The sequence below is a fragment of the Saccostrea cucullata genome, unplaced genomic scaffold (genome assembly GCF_032062105.1).
Source record: "Saccostrea cucullata isolate Sc308-1 unplaced genomic scaffold, CSIRO_AGI_Scuc_v1 ctg931, whole genome shotgun sequence".
NCBI lineage: Eukaryota > Metazoa > Mollusca > Bivalvia > Ostreida > Ostreidae > Saccostrea > Saccostrea cuccullata.
In genome coordinates, this window is record NW_026927584.1 from 116150 (window position 1) to 130770 (window position 14621).

The 14621-nt window shown below is 34.3% G+C and overlaps 2 protein-coding genes across 2 annotated transcripts; one reads left to right on the forward strand and one right to left on the reverse strand.

Moving 5' to 3' along the window:
• Nucleotides 1-1889: 1889 nt before the first annotated feature.
• Nucleotides 1890-7121, forward strand: LOC134274868 (uncharacterized). Its single transcript, XM_062757114.1, has 7 exons — nt 1890-2881; nt 3436-3633; nt 3832-4082; nt 4258-4459; nt 4548-4646; nt 6450-6572; nt 6717-7121. The coding sequence occupies exons 1-7, from the start codon at nt 2672-2674 to the stop codon at nt 6999-7001; spliced, it is 1368 nt and encodes a 455-aa protein (XP_062613098.1). The 5' UTR covers nt 1890-2671; the 3' UTR covers nt 7002-7121.
• A 5162-nt stretch (nt 7122-12283) lies between these two features.
• Nucleotides 12284-14340, reverse strand: LOC134274869 (uncharacterized). Its single transcript, XM_062757115.1, has 4 exons — nt 14135-14340; nt 13445-13522; nt 13243-13341; nt 12284-13035 (listed from the first exon to the last, which is right to left on the reverse strand). Exons 1-4 carry the CDS (start codon nt 14312-14314, stop codon nt 12430-12432), a joined length of 963 nt encoding a protein of 320 aa, XP_062613099.1. The 5' UTR covers nt 14315-14340; the 3' UTR covers nt 12284-12429.
• Nucleotides 14341-14621: the final 281 nt, after the last annotated feature.

The window sequence follows — 14621 nt, forward strand, 5'->3', positions numbered from 1 at the left end:
ATGAAAAACAAACTACAATTATGATTGTTTTTAAAAGTCTGACTCATCAACTAGACCCAAAAAGCTACATGTATATAAATTGTGAATATAGTAAAACTTTTTGTTTTTGTATCATTTTGTATCTCTATATGACTGCTTTATATAATTATTTAACTGAAAAAGTTAAATATTCGCATATAAAAATACATTTTTATCTAAAATTTTATATCAGAAATAGAGAAAATTCTTTTAACCTTGCAAGCATTTTTATTAAAAATTTTTGTCATGTGACATAAAAAGACAGCATTAAACGTAATTACATTTATCTTTATACATTATACATTAATAAATACAACAAATAATTCTTAATGTGTATTTTTTGTTATTTCATAAGAACTTAATCTGTTGAGACATATGCATAATGTATTGCATACTTCGTATCTAACCCTTATTGATAAACTAAAATTAATTCACATCAAAACAACTTCATTGTGCATGAATACATTAGAGGATTTATAATGAACATTTAAAATTACCAATTGTTATTTTTATCTTAAAAGTAACTATCTACGTATATCAGCGTTTTAGAAGGCAACGGAGAGCTTTACGGAGGCCATAAGAACCGGGGGATACATTGACGTAGATTGAAAACATAGCTAACATATGCTTGTGTCCCAGTCAAGTGCCCTTCAGTTTACACTCCTGATGGTCTTTTCTTGCTTTTTAAAGTTATTTTTTATTAATCCCCCCAACTCCCACTTAACGGAAAAGGTTCGTCTGTCTCTAACTCCTTTCCTCTCAAACTCGTCGTTATTGTCGGTAACTTTTCATATTTTCATCTTCTTCCACAAAAGTCAAATTTCAACCAAACTTGGCACAAAATGTGGTGAATTCAATTAATTGTAGGGAGAAATATAAATTAATTTGTTAAAAATTAATGGCATTTTTAAAAAATGTATTCACAATTTTTGTTTTTATGACGTCACAAACTATCCTCAGGTAGTTTATATCCTTTTTCAAATCATGAGGACAAAATGGGAACAAAATTTCAACAATTTTAGAATATATAAAATTCATAAAAATTTCTTCTCAGAACCACAGGAATGATGAAACTCATGTGGAATCATTTCATATAAAATACATGGTTACTGGCAAGGGTGGGGCCAAAATAAGCGATATTTGGAATATATAGGGAAAAGAAAATCGTTCTAGAACCATTGGGCCAGGAAAGCTTGAAACTCATGTGGAATCATCCTCAGGTAGTGTAGATTCAAGTTTGCCCAAATCATGACCCCCGGGGCAAGGGTGGGGCCAAAATGGCTTATATTTCAAGTTTTACCTAGGAATATATTTTGAAAATCTGCAACAAAATTTTACATTTCTCCAGAACCATTTGGGCCAGGAAAGATGCACATCTCATGTGCTGAAACTAGGTAGTGTAGCATAAAGTTTGCATTATACGTGACGTCACAATGCTTAGGGTGGGGTCAGAATGGCATGCACGAAGCTTTACATAGGAATATACCGGAAAAGCTTTAAAAATATACCTTTATTAGGTCAAGGCAAGGGGTAGTTGCAGGATAAATTGATATTATCATTCTACACATTATATCAAAATATTGATCCTGAACACACATGCGCTCGGTGACTTTTACATAATATATAGGGAAACCTATGTACATTTTTTTGTAAAATTCAAAAAAACTGAAATTTATGGTCATGTTTGTGACGTCATTTGTACATATGGCGTGGATTACTTATTCAAGTTTGAAAATGTGCTCAGTGCTTTGAAGTGGCATATACTGGGCCTCTTGTTTAAGAACTTAATTAAATATATCTCCCAAAGTTCCATTTGGGGGGCAAAAGGTTATTACCGAATAAAGTCCTCTCAAACTAGAAATGATTTTCGGCCCTGTTTCACACACTCTTAAAAACTATTTTCTTGACAGTGTTGCTTAAAAATCTGATTCAGTTATTCTAACAAAAATACGTAACTTATTTTCATCTACGGTGTAATGTGTAATGTATTCAAATAAAATAAGATTACACTTTAAGCATTATAACTGTGTCTGTTATTTATTGTGTTATATGTATAAGATTACTACTGTAAGCAGACTTCATTTCTTTCTTCAGTTTTGGTTCCAACAAGAATATATTCTTGGCATACACAATATACATGTACATGTTGAACTGTAGAACGCATGTATATTGTGTGAATTATACTAAACATGATCATGAATACAACATACAACATTTTTCCTCATTTATCATATATTTCTTTAATTTGTCAAGTAGTCTTTTGAGAGAGATCTTCGACAATGAACCCCAGAATATACAGAAACACGGGATTCAATATTAAATCCGTGGCTCAGATGAACAGTACTTGACGTCTTTTAACGTCGCTGAATCGTGTCTGTGTCTTCTATTGTGTGTGGCATTATTAATTAAAACCCATCGTAAATAAATAAACAATGGAAGACAATGTACACGTGACCTTTTAATCATTATCTGCTGGTGCTACGGCAATTGTGTCTGACCTATACATTCCTATATAACACACACCTTGGAGATTCTTTTTTAACTGAACCCAGTCATCACGATGTTGGTGGGAGGCTTTTAAACATTTCCCAAAGACTTGAGTTGCCCTGCATAGAGGGCCCTAGAGCAGTCTGTGCACTTGATTATATGAAAAATGGAAGCTCCAAAACGCATACCAAACGTCGTTGCAAATTACTCCAGTTTACATCCATTGAAATATGAACAGCACTGGCGGGAAAATATTTCGGACATTTTACAAGGAATGCGGAGACTTTTACCTAAAGTTGATATCGATGTTGCAGAAGCTGAATACACCGAACTCTTGAGATGTGAGCATTTGTTGAAAGACCTTTACCCAAGTAAGGTAAGGTACTTTTATATAGTAAAACATAATTCTATTTTACTCTTTGAACTGTTAAGTTCTTATACCAGTAACATGAAAAAATTCTCTCTCTCCCTTTTTCTCTCTCTCTTTCAGCCACAATAGAAATTTAGTTTTGAAATGCAACGATAAAGCATTGATCCTTTGTCTAAAAGAAATTGACCCTAAAATAACAAAATTCCAAATAAAGAATATAGCTGATAAAAATCTTGCTGGTTCGTGCTTCTTAATAATCGTTAAATCCTAACCTCTGTACACGCTTTTTCGTGTGACAGGTGCTGGTTAAATTAGGTCCTGATATGCTTTGTTTGTTAAAATAATAATGGCCTAATCTGCAGTATCAATTTTTCTTATTTTAAATGCAGTTTATTCTTTTGACATTTCATCGAGGGGTTGATCTACTTTTTATCATCAGTTGAAAAATGTTCCAATTGACGTCCACTTACCTTTGCGTACATGTACTCATTATGTATGCATCTGTAAAATTAAGATATTACATTATTTATGTTGTACTCTGTTAATTTTTTTTAATATAGTACATTGCACTAAAAAGAAGTCGTATGGATAACAGTGATCCTACTCACCCTTCTGAACACCTTACTGGAGTTTTGTATCACGTCATTCAGAATGCCAAAGAAACTCCCGTCAGCTACAAGATCCCGGCGGCCCTTAATGAGCTGGTGTCCCTCAAACTGTCTAAAGGGGTGTTAGAAGAACTGCAATTCAAGGAACAGGTCTGGGTTAATAGAATTAAGATCTTATTATGGGGCATGGGTATTTTCTTCAAATCATGTTCATGTATAGTTACAAATTTCAAAGCAGAAGTTTGCTTGAAGTTCAAGACTGCGAATGTATGGGTATTCTTCAACTGCACATAATTAAACGCAATATTATTATGAAATTTAATTTGACTGCTCTTCTAATGTACATAGGACAAAGAAAGGAAAACTAAGAGATCCCCAAAAGGTACTCCAGAAAAAGAAAAGAGGAGGTCTAGGAAAGAAAAACAGTCGGACACAGATGTCAATCTACATAGAGAAGAGAGGTCACTAGAAAGGTCGTGTTCTAAATCCCCAAATACACTAAAAGAGAACGACTGGACCATGGTGCCTTTTGATGATTATTTAAAACTAAAGAGTACAATAGAATTTCAGAGATCTAAGATTGCTGAGCTGACAAATAGGTGAGTCTCACGAGATGGAATTCAAAATAATCCACATGAAGCAAATTTTGCAATGTTTCTCTTTGAAGATGATGATATTGGGATGAAAGATGTATTTTTCCATTTTAAAAAATGTGTTTTCTTTTCAATTTCAACGACGAAAGAATGATATCAATATAATTATTTGTACTTCTAGACTGACACATTCCTTAAATATCAAGGAAACCGATGAAACAAATTACATCAGTAATCCTGACGATGAAGGTCGTCCAACGCGTCTTGCAGAACGCTTTGCCACTGTTTATGAAGAAGAATGGAACGACGCATTTGATGCATTGACAATGTCTCTTCGATGGGGGGAAATGGACGCTATCTTCCATTTGCTTAGGATTGTCAGAGTAGGTATATTCAGTGGCATTAACTGAAACTTGTAGTTAAGCAAGGAATTTTTTTATTAAAATGTGATTTTTTTCCCATTTTTTATAGTATATTTACGATTATTGTGAAACAACTGCAAAAGAGCAACTTGAAATGTTAGAAAATGTGTTATACGGACCAATGATTCACCCAAAACGACAGTACAAGGCAAGTAACAGAGAACGATGAATAAATTCGATCATTTATATGATATGAAAAGTGGCCAGGTTATAATTTTGTCCTCTTTTTAGCTCACCTGAGCCAAAGGCTCAAGTGAGCTTTTCTGATCACAATTTGTCCGTTGTCTGTCGTTGTCGTTGTCGGCGTTGTCGTCGTCGTCGTCGTTGTCGGCGTTGTCGTTGTCGTAAACTTTTCACATTTTCATCTTCTTCTCAAGAACCACTGGGCCAATTTCAATTAAACTTGGCACAAAGTATCCTTGGGTGAAGGGGATTCAAGTTTGTTCAAATGAAGGGCCACGCCCTTTTCCAAGGGGAGATAATCATGATTTAGAGAAAAATTATTGGCATTTTTAAAAAATCTTCTCCTCAAGAACCACTGGGCCAGGAAAGATGAAACTCATGTGGAATCATCCTCAGGTAGTGTAGATTCAAGTTTGTTCAAGTCATGACCCCCGGGGGTAGGGCGGGGCCAAAATGGCCGATCAAAGTTTTACATAGTAATATATAGAACAAATCTTTAAAAATCTTCTTCTCAAGAACCACTGGGCCAGGAAAGATGAAACTCATGTGGAATCATCTTCAGGTAGTGTAGATTCAAGTTTGTTCAAGTCATGACCCCCTGGGGTAGGGCGGGGCAAAAATGGCCGATCAAAGTTTTACATAGGAATATATAGGAAAAATCTTTATAAATCTTCTTCTCAAGAACCACTGGGCCAGGAAAAATGAAACTTATGTGGTATCATCCTGAGGTAGTGTAGATTCAAGTTTGTTCAAGTCATGACCCCCGGGGGTAGGGCGGGGCCAAAATGGCCGATCAAAGTTTTACATAGAAATATATAGGAAAAATCATTAAAAATCTTCTTCTCAAGAACCACTGGGCCAGGAAAGATGAAACTCATGTGGAATCATCCTCAGGTAGTGTAGATTCAAGTTTGTTCAAGTCATGACCCCCGGGGGTAGGGCGGGGCCAAAATGGCCGATCAAAGTTTTACAGAAAATATATAGGAAAAATCTTAAAAAATCTTCTTCTCAAGAACCATTGAAACAGGAAAGATGAAACTCATGTGGAATCATCCTCAGGTAGTGTAGATTCAAGTTTGTAAGTCATGACCCCCGGGGGTAGGGCGGGGCAAAAATGGCCAATCAAAGTTTTACATAGGAATATATAGGAAAAATCATTAAAAAACTTCTTCTCAAGAACCACTGGGCCAGGAAAGATGAAACTCATGTGGAATTATCCTCAGGTAGTGTAGATTCAGGTTTGTTCAAGTCATGACCCCGGGGGTAGGGCGGGGCCAAAATGGCCGATCAAAGTTTTACATAGGAATATATAGGAAAAATCTTAAAAAATCTTCTTCTCAAGAACCATTGAAACAGGAAAGATGAAACTCATGTGAAATTATCCTCAGGTAGAGTAGATTCAAGTTTGTTCAAGTCATGACCCCCGGGGGTAGGGCGGGGCCAAAATGGCCAATCAAAGTTTTACATAGGAATATATAGGAAAAATCTTTAAAAATCTTCTTTTCAAGTACTTCAAAGCCAGGATTAGTAATATTTGTATGGAATCATCCTCAGGTAATGTATATTCTAGTTCGTTCAAATTATGATCCCCTTGGGGGTTAAAATTCAAGACCCCCCCCCCCCCCCAACTTAAATTAACTTTCAGTTCTGATCTGATGTGTTTTTTCCTAGCTGATGTGCTCAGGTGAGCGCTGTGGCCCCTGGGCCTCTTGTTAACGGAAACTGTCTCATATGTTTATTATTTTCTTTTTATACTCGTAAATAACAGAATAACGATGACTTCCAATGTCTGCAAGAGGGCCAACAGCTGTTGATGTCATCATGTGCTGCAAGATGCGCAAAGGACTTTCGGAAAGTTAACGCCGGAGTCTCCGTTCCCGAGCTTTGTGTGGTAAGCATAAAAACTAGAAAATTACTAGTACCTATAACAGAAATATATCAATATCTTATAGAAGTAATTAACTTTCTTTAGATGTAACATCAATTGGTTAAACATGTTCATGTGTTACTTGAACATTTTATTTTATATCCTTAGGACTTTAAAGAGCAAGTGGTGAGGCACATTTTCAAATGGGATCTTGACCTTTTACCTGCAGCTGTGCTAAATTTTATTGACAAATGTATGGAGATAATTTGGTTCATGTGTATTCAGGAACCTCCAATGGTGATCACGTGGGCAAATGATGGGGAGAGTGTGAACACTAATTACTACACATTCTACTCACGGAAGGGAAAAATCGTGAAACAGCCCGTGTGGCCGGCTGTTTTTCTCCAACATGGCGGCCCCCTTCTTACACGTGGGGTTGTTGTTCCTGTTTAAATGACTTCTGTAAATTATCACAAGAATGAATACTTTTTTCTACCACCTTAGTACATGTATTAGTATACATGTGGCTATATGATGTTTCTGAATCAATGTTATAAACATGATGCTGTGCTATATTTGTATTTTATTACGTAGTGAAAAGTTCAAGGCCATTAAACCTTGTCAAGCGAAGCATATTAGAGGGAATGTGTGTCGTGCAAGTAGGTCTAAGCGACATTAGTATTATGTATAGCTGTTCTAACAACTGCAAGTAGGTAGAGTAACCTCAATTTGGAATTAAAAAGTTTATTTATTCAATTGTGTCTATCTATTACTCGCCGTGTGATATCGTCAATGTTCTCAAGTGGTGCATCTTAAAGAGTTTCTTATGACCCTAGAGTAGGTCAATATGACCTCTCTTTCAGATTTTCATGCTAGTTATGAATTGCTAAATCATTTCCACATCATATCTGGCAAAGTTGGTTAATGCTTGTTGGTTGAATTCATTTCTAGTGGAGGGATGTCATGATTTAAAAGTAGATATATATATTCTAAAATTAAACAGTCAAGTCATGTCATCATGTCATGCAGTTTGAGATCTTGATTTGTCTTAATATGTCAACTGAAGACATCATTGTGGGGAATGGTCCTCACGACTTAGAGGTAAAGACCCCTTTCACCTCATTTGGAATTCCATAGCTAAAAAAAGTCGGACCTTGTCCAGGTTATATCCTTCACACTGAAAAATCTAAAGCCATCAAACTAGAACTAACAAATTTTGTCACTTGATACATCTTTTTGAGGAAAGAGTATCTGGACCCAAAAGACTTTTTTTCTTTATGCTTATTCAAATCGTGTCGGGATGGTGCTGTGGGCCGAGGATCGTTTAACTTATTCATTTGATACATTTGGGGGGGTCTTAAATCAATTTATTTGTATGAAACATCTAAGTTGTTTCCAATTTAACTGAAAAATGAAACGGCTCGGTTGCAGCGTGTGACTTGGATACACATAAATGTTCATATTCATGAACGTGCCTTGTGTAGTTCCAGACATGCAAATCATATACGTTCCTTATTTTTATATTCAAAGAATATAAAAGTTAAGAACCATTCAAAAATGAACTCAAAACCTACTACTATTTTGGATTTCGGTTCATTCAATGGCCTGATAAAGAGGTAAAAGTAGCAACTACGATGCCACAAATTTCTTAGATCTAAAAAATTTTATTTTAGATGAAATATACTTGTCAAAATTTCTATGTCCCCACTTTTATTTTTTCAAAAAGTTCAAAACCCTAATTTCAATGTACTAGCTGCTTATAATTTTGCCTTTAATTTGCAATACTTATCTTTCAAGGCCAAAAAAATTGTAATCGAATTTATAATTACTCGACCGTGACCGTTTTTGTTAAAAACCATGAAGTTCGAGTTCCATTTGTTTTCCGGGTGTATTCTTAAATGTGTTCTCCATCTTTAATTGATAAAAGTTTGATTAAATTGCGGTGTATGTCCATACAACAATTTGAAAGTGAAGTTGAAATGGCCCAAACTGTTTCCTTTCAGACTTTATTTTACTTAAAACCTTTATAATTACCACCCGAAAAACATACAAAGCATTCCTGAATTCCTTTTAATCATTAGTAATCGCTAGATTTTCAATAAACACAACCAAATCATCGTAGAGTTTATCCGGAAAAATCAATGGAACCGGAACCGGAAGTGCCCTCCCCAATGTCAGACTGGAGGAGTGGGTAATGCATGCAATGAGACATTATGTAACTATTGTCAGCAAGGCACAGGCACTTTTGGTAAGCCTACTTGTCATCTTAATCTCAACCCTAACTTACATGTATGGAAGAAGATAGATAATAGTGTGAGACCGCTTTTCCAGCAGCAGAATCTAGCGGAACAAGAGGACGACCTAGTCTCCACATGGAAAAATATTGAATAAAAGAATTTTTCTTAAATAGTGTGAACTCTTTGAGGAACGGTTATCTTGCTGTGAATTCGTTTGAATGGAGGATAATGCAGTATTTAACGTTGTGAATTTTTAATTCAAGGGTGCCTTAACGTTTCTGCATATTGTGTTAAAGTGCTTCAATAAAATAAATTAAGTGAGAAAAATTGTTTTGCTACTTTTTCATCCTGTATACTTATTAAATTATAGTGTTAAAATAATTCAATATAAGAGCGGTGTAAAGCAAAAACTTGCCCGGGGACTTAGAAATTTTGACTAGTATACATGAAGATCACGAACAATTCAAGTTTAATGTCCATCTAAACTATACAAATCGGTAAGCAAACACAGACCTCCAAATAATACTTAGGGTGAGATCAGCTCCCATGAAGGAGTGAGCATCCCCTACCGACCCCTCACACCCGTTATGTACATTCCGCCATGATCATGGAAACGGGAATGCCGTAGGCAATTCAGTGTGTAAGTAATGGCCTAACAATACGTGTTAAAATTATCAGTCTTTTGACTTAATGACAGATTGTATTTGCTGACAAGACCATTGCATCAAGAATTACTAGTAACCTTGAGAAACGATGACTTCAAAATATACCTTTTGGGGTCATATTTTTACAGGCTTCTATACAAAGTCATGGACTTAATTTGACTACGGAATGTTCCGTCTACCTGATCAATATATAGGCCTAATGGTGACCCGACAAAAGGGATGCTTACTTCTTCTAGGTAGCTGATCCCACCTCTTAATTTTTTAGATCCGTGCTTTGTGCCTTGTTCACAGATTTGTATTGCTTGTGATTCTTTTTAAATTGATCAATGTTCATAATCTTTATCATTTATGCATCACCTCCAACAATAGATTTACATGTAAATTGTAGGGTAAAATCCATGAACATGATACATTACAGAGAACAGTTTACTTCACACGTTATTGGAATACTAGTAGTTTGTAATCATACTTTCATTTTTGTTACACTTTATTATACATACAAGAGAGGACAAATAATTTAAAACCAGTCAAATAATTCAAATTCAATATAAGAGGCCCATGGGCCTTATAGGTCACCTGAGCATCATGCAACAACTTTCAAATCATTGAATTTGGTTCGTGTTTTAAGCTAGATGCTGTGGCATTCATAATTTTGAAAGAGGCACCATTGCTTATCATAACACTTAACAATTGTTTAGTTCGTTTACTTTATACCCATAAGCAGGGTAGGGGAACAAAAAATGCATTTCAAGTAATCAGTGATACTCATCAATCATCAGAAGTGCCCCTACCACACCTGAACCCCTGACCCTAGGTCTATACATTGCACTATTTTTGAAAAGGCACACTTGCTTATCAAAAATGTTTGATTAATACCAAGGAGCAGATTTCAAATAATTCATTTTCAGTATATAAGTAGACCCCCCTTTAGTATCTCTGACCCAGGGGCCTTGAAATTTACAATTCCGAAAGAAGAGCCCTTGCACATCATAACTATATAGGTAGTTCATCTGCTTATTACCCAGGAGTAGAGAAAAAGAGTTTCATAGATGCAATGTATTTTCACTTAATAAATCATTATAGAGCCCCACCCTAACACCATAACCCCTGACCCTTGGGCCATAAAATTCACAATTTTGGCAGAAGCATTCTTGCTAATCATAACTATGTACTTAGTCAGTTTATTTAATACCTAGGAACAGAGAAGAAGATTTTCAAAGATATAATGCATTTTCACTATATAATCTTTATAGAGCCCCACCCTAACACCAGAACCCCTGACCCTGGGGCCATAAAATTCACAATTTTGGAAGAGACACTCTTGCTCATCATAACTATTTACTTAGTTGGTTTATTTAATACCCAGAAGCAGAGAAGAAGATTTTCAAAGAATTAATGCATTTTCACTATATAATCAATAAAGCCCCGCCCTAACACCAGCATCCCTGATCCTGGGGCCATAAAATTCAAAATTTTGACTCTTGCTCATCATAACTACGTACTTAGTTTATTTAATACCTAGGAGCAGAGAAGAAGATTTTCAAAGAAATACTGCATTTTCACTATGTAATCAATATAGCCCCACCCTAGCACTAGAACCCCTGATCCTGGGGCCATGAATTTCACAATTTTGGTAGAGGACTCAATGCAGATTACAATCATACCAACAATTTGACTGCTTGATGTCCAGGAGTAAAGAAGAAGATTTTTAAAGATTGCACTAATTTTTGTGGTTTTGGCCCCACCCACCCCCCGGCCCCGAAATTCACAATTTTTTACCCCTTCACCCACAGATGCTATATGCCAAAATTGGTTGAAATTGGTTCGACGGTTTCAGAGAAGAAGCTGAAAATGTTTGAGTGTTAATGCACGATGCACGACAACGGATGAAAACAGATAGCAATAGGTCACCTGAGTTTACTCAGGTGACCTAATAAATGGGGGTATTTCAAAATACTTCATATATAGAAAAAATCACACTATACCATATGGAACATACCATACTTACATATGTAAAATAACACTAAAACAATAAAAAGATTTAAAATACAATGCTGTCAACATAAATACATGTCTATGTGTAGAAGACATAGATGGAAGGGCATCAATCTGTAATATGATGAACTGGAATTTGAGAAGAAAAGGAAACAGTCTTTACAGGTAAAAGTTCTCCTACATACTAATTAGCATGCACTGTAGAGGCAGATAATACTAACTCCTATTTTATCTATAATATTTAATTTCAGACAGACTAAATATTACCAGATCTATTTGAATGTCATAGAGTAAAATTATTTTTACTAAATTAACATGATTAACATTTTTAAAAATATATACATTTTTAAATTTCTGATTCACTCTACTTATGTTTCAGCTAATAATATTTCCCATGCATTAACATGATTAAAAAATTTAAAATGAAAAAAAAGCACTTGTTCTTGAAATCACCATAGCAACATCACTTTCTGACCTCGATTTTCTTTAAAATATCTAATGGATATATCAATGTTATCATTCCTCAAATAAAATAATCAAAATGAGTGAATCAAATTCTTATTAAATAATGCTGTAAGTATTATCAAAATTTACAGGCATTTACAACGAGAGGACTCAAGTTTGAATTTTATCAAGCTGATTACATACATTGAAGTTGAGTTCACTGACAAATTATTCAAACAAAAACTAACATGTTTAAATTTTTGATAAATAAAAAGAAATGATTGAACAGAATATACTTGTACACTCTTTACCTTAAAACAGATGAAACATCTGTGAGAATATTTGACATCAACGTTTTGTTTTTTTTTTCGTAAGATGTATAAAAATTATTTGTCTAAAAAAAATAATTGCATTGTTGAAAAATCATTCATTGGCATGATATTATAAAAATAAGACTGAAATACATGTAAATGTATAAAGATAATTTCAAATTTTTATTATAAATAATACCACAGATAAAAACCTAGACTGTATACAGCCTCACTGTTGTTCTCGACTCCTTGACTTAACATCTGATACTTTAATATTTTGAGTGTTCTTTGCCCCTGTTTTAGCTGGATTAGGAGATGCCATTCCTTGAGAAGATTTAGATTTGTCATCCCCCTCCTTCATTTGCTTATTCCCTGTGCTTTCTTGAGGAGACTGAGTATTTTTGTCCCCTTCCCTAATCTGCTTATTCTCTGTCCGTTCTCGAGGAGATTGAGGATTGTTGTCCTCTTCCTTTACTTGCACAGCTTTCCCTGGATGTGTCCCAGGTTTTCCACTAGGATCATTACCTCTGTTTTCCTTCTTTTCCTGTCCCTTGTCCCTTTTACACTGAACAATTCCTCTGACTAAAACAGGTCCATTTTCATGTAAGTAAACTGTAGGCCACACAGTATAATCTACAGTAGGACCATTAACTGTGAATTTTCTGTGGACAGCATTATCAAAAGCAGAACCTGGCTTTACTTCAAAGTTAAAATACAAAGGCGGGGTCTGTATACATGCCCTCCAAAATAATGACAAACAACTGCATATAAATCTTTTGACATTTTCATCTTTAAATTCAAGCACACAAGGCTCCTTTTTTTCTTTCTGGTAATCCTACAAAAAAAATAATAAACAGGAAGGACATGAAAAGCAATAAATAAGTAAAGTTAATCTTGAGGCAATTTCTGATTATTTCTTGTATTTAACTCAGACTTTATCTTCCTTGTGTGCAAAAATCAATGTAGAAATATTTAGAGACATAAATGATATTTTTTATAAGTACAACAGAAACAGAATGTTGTAAAATACATGTATCTGTACCTCTTCAAGAAGTTGCTGTTCTTTCTCTAAGAGTGAAGTCCTTAATTCTTTGATGTGTTTCAACACACCTTTAGGTAAATCATCTTTTCTTACTTTTCCCTTCATGATATAAATTAATTTCATAATTTGAGTTAAGCAATGCTAATTTATTATTTTATATTTATCAAGTGAATTAAACAAATGTACTATGAGAGGCTCTTACTTGATTAGATAAACCAAGAACTTCCATGATCTTCTCAAACTGTTTTTCTTCCCTATTTTTACAAAAGTTTAAACAGCTCTGAAAATAAAATCAAAATTCTTAAACTTAACATTTAAAGTTAAGACATCATCAAGGACTCATCTTAAACTCACTTGGATATATGGTTTCAATATAGGAATGGATAATTCATTCATTTAATTGACAATACATTGTCGATATATCTAAACATCAAGTTGAAAGCTACATTAAGTCTTTTCTTCTTTTTTCAAGCTTAAGATTTAGTACTGAATTTTTGCCTATAGTAGCCTAGGAACTTATTACCTCATTAAAATTGACCCTCCTCCCATACAACTTAGTCATGAATTCATAGCCAAACACAACCATCTGTTGTTGTTTTTTTTTTTTTTACTTTTAAGCACCAGATCATGTTATTTTTTTTTTATTAATCTGCTAAAATATGAAAATGTATGCTTCATTAAGAAATGCATTGTCCAGGAAGGGAATATTAAGCATTTTCTATTTTAATTAGATGCCAATAATTGTGTAAGTGGCTTTATTACATGTTTTAGATATTCATGAAGTTGGCTTTCCAGTATATGAAATCATTGTTCCTATACTGACATCACAGTAATACTGAATTAAAAATAACTAAGTTATGGCAATGCAAATCATACACCTACTTATACGCACCTCAGCAGTATTTAAAATTTTGATGTGAATTTCTTTGGTTTTTTCCTCTCCCTCTGTCTCCTTCAGTTTCATTAACACCTCTGTATATTCATTGTCATATATTTCTGAAAACACCTCTCCAAGGTTAATTGGACGATTGAGGTCACTTAAATCAGCAATCCCAGGATTGTTTTCGGTCATGCGTACACCTGCTACTTGACTTAACCTGAAATAATACATATAACTATAAACAAATGAATTGTTTTATACATGTATTTATGTTTGAATGGGATAAAATATCTGCATTAAACAAGTTTAAGGTATTCTTGGAAAAAAAAACTGTGTATCTCTCATATAACATGACAGGTTAATCTTGATACAATTTTTTATTCATCAACTTTCATAAAAGTACATGTAGTGTGTTTATATAATATGCTAAGCATGTTTTTAAGTTGTCAACAAATCCTGTGTAAAATTGAAGAAAAACAGAAAGAAACTAATTGTAAAT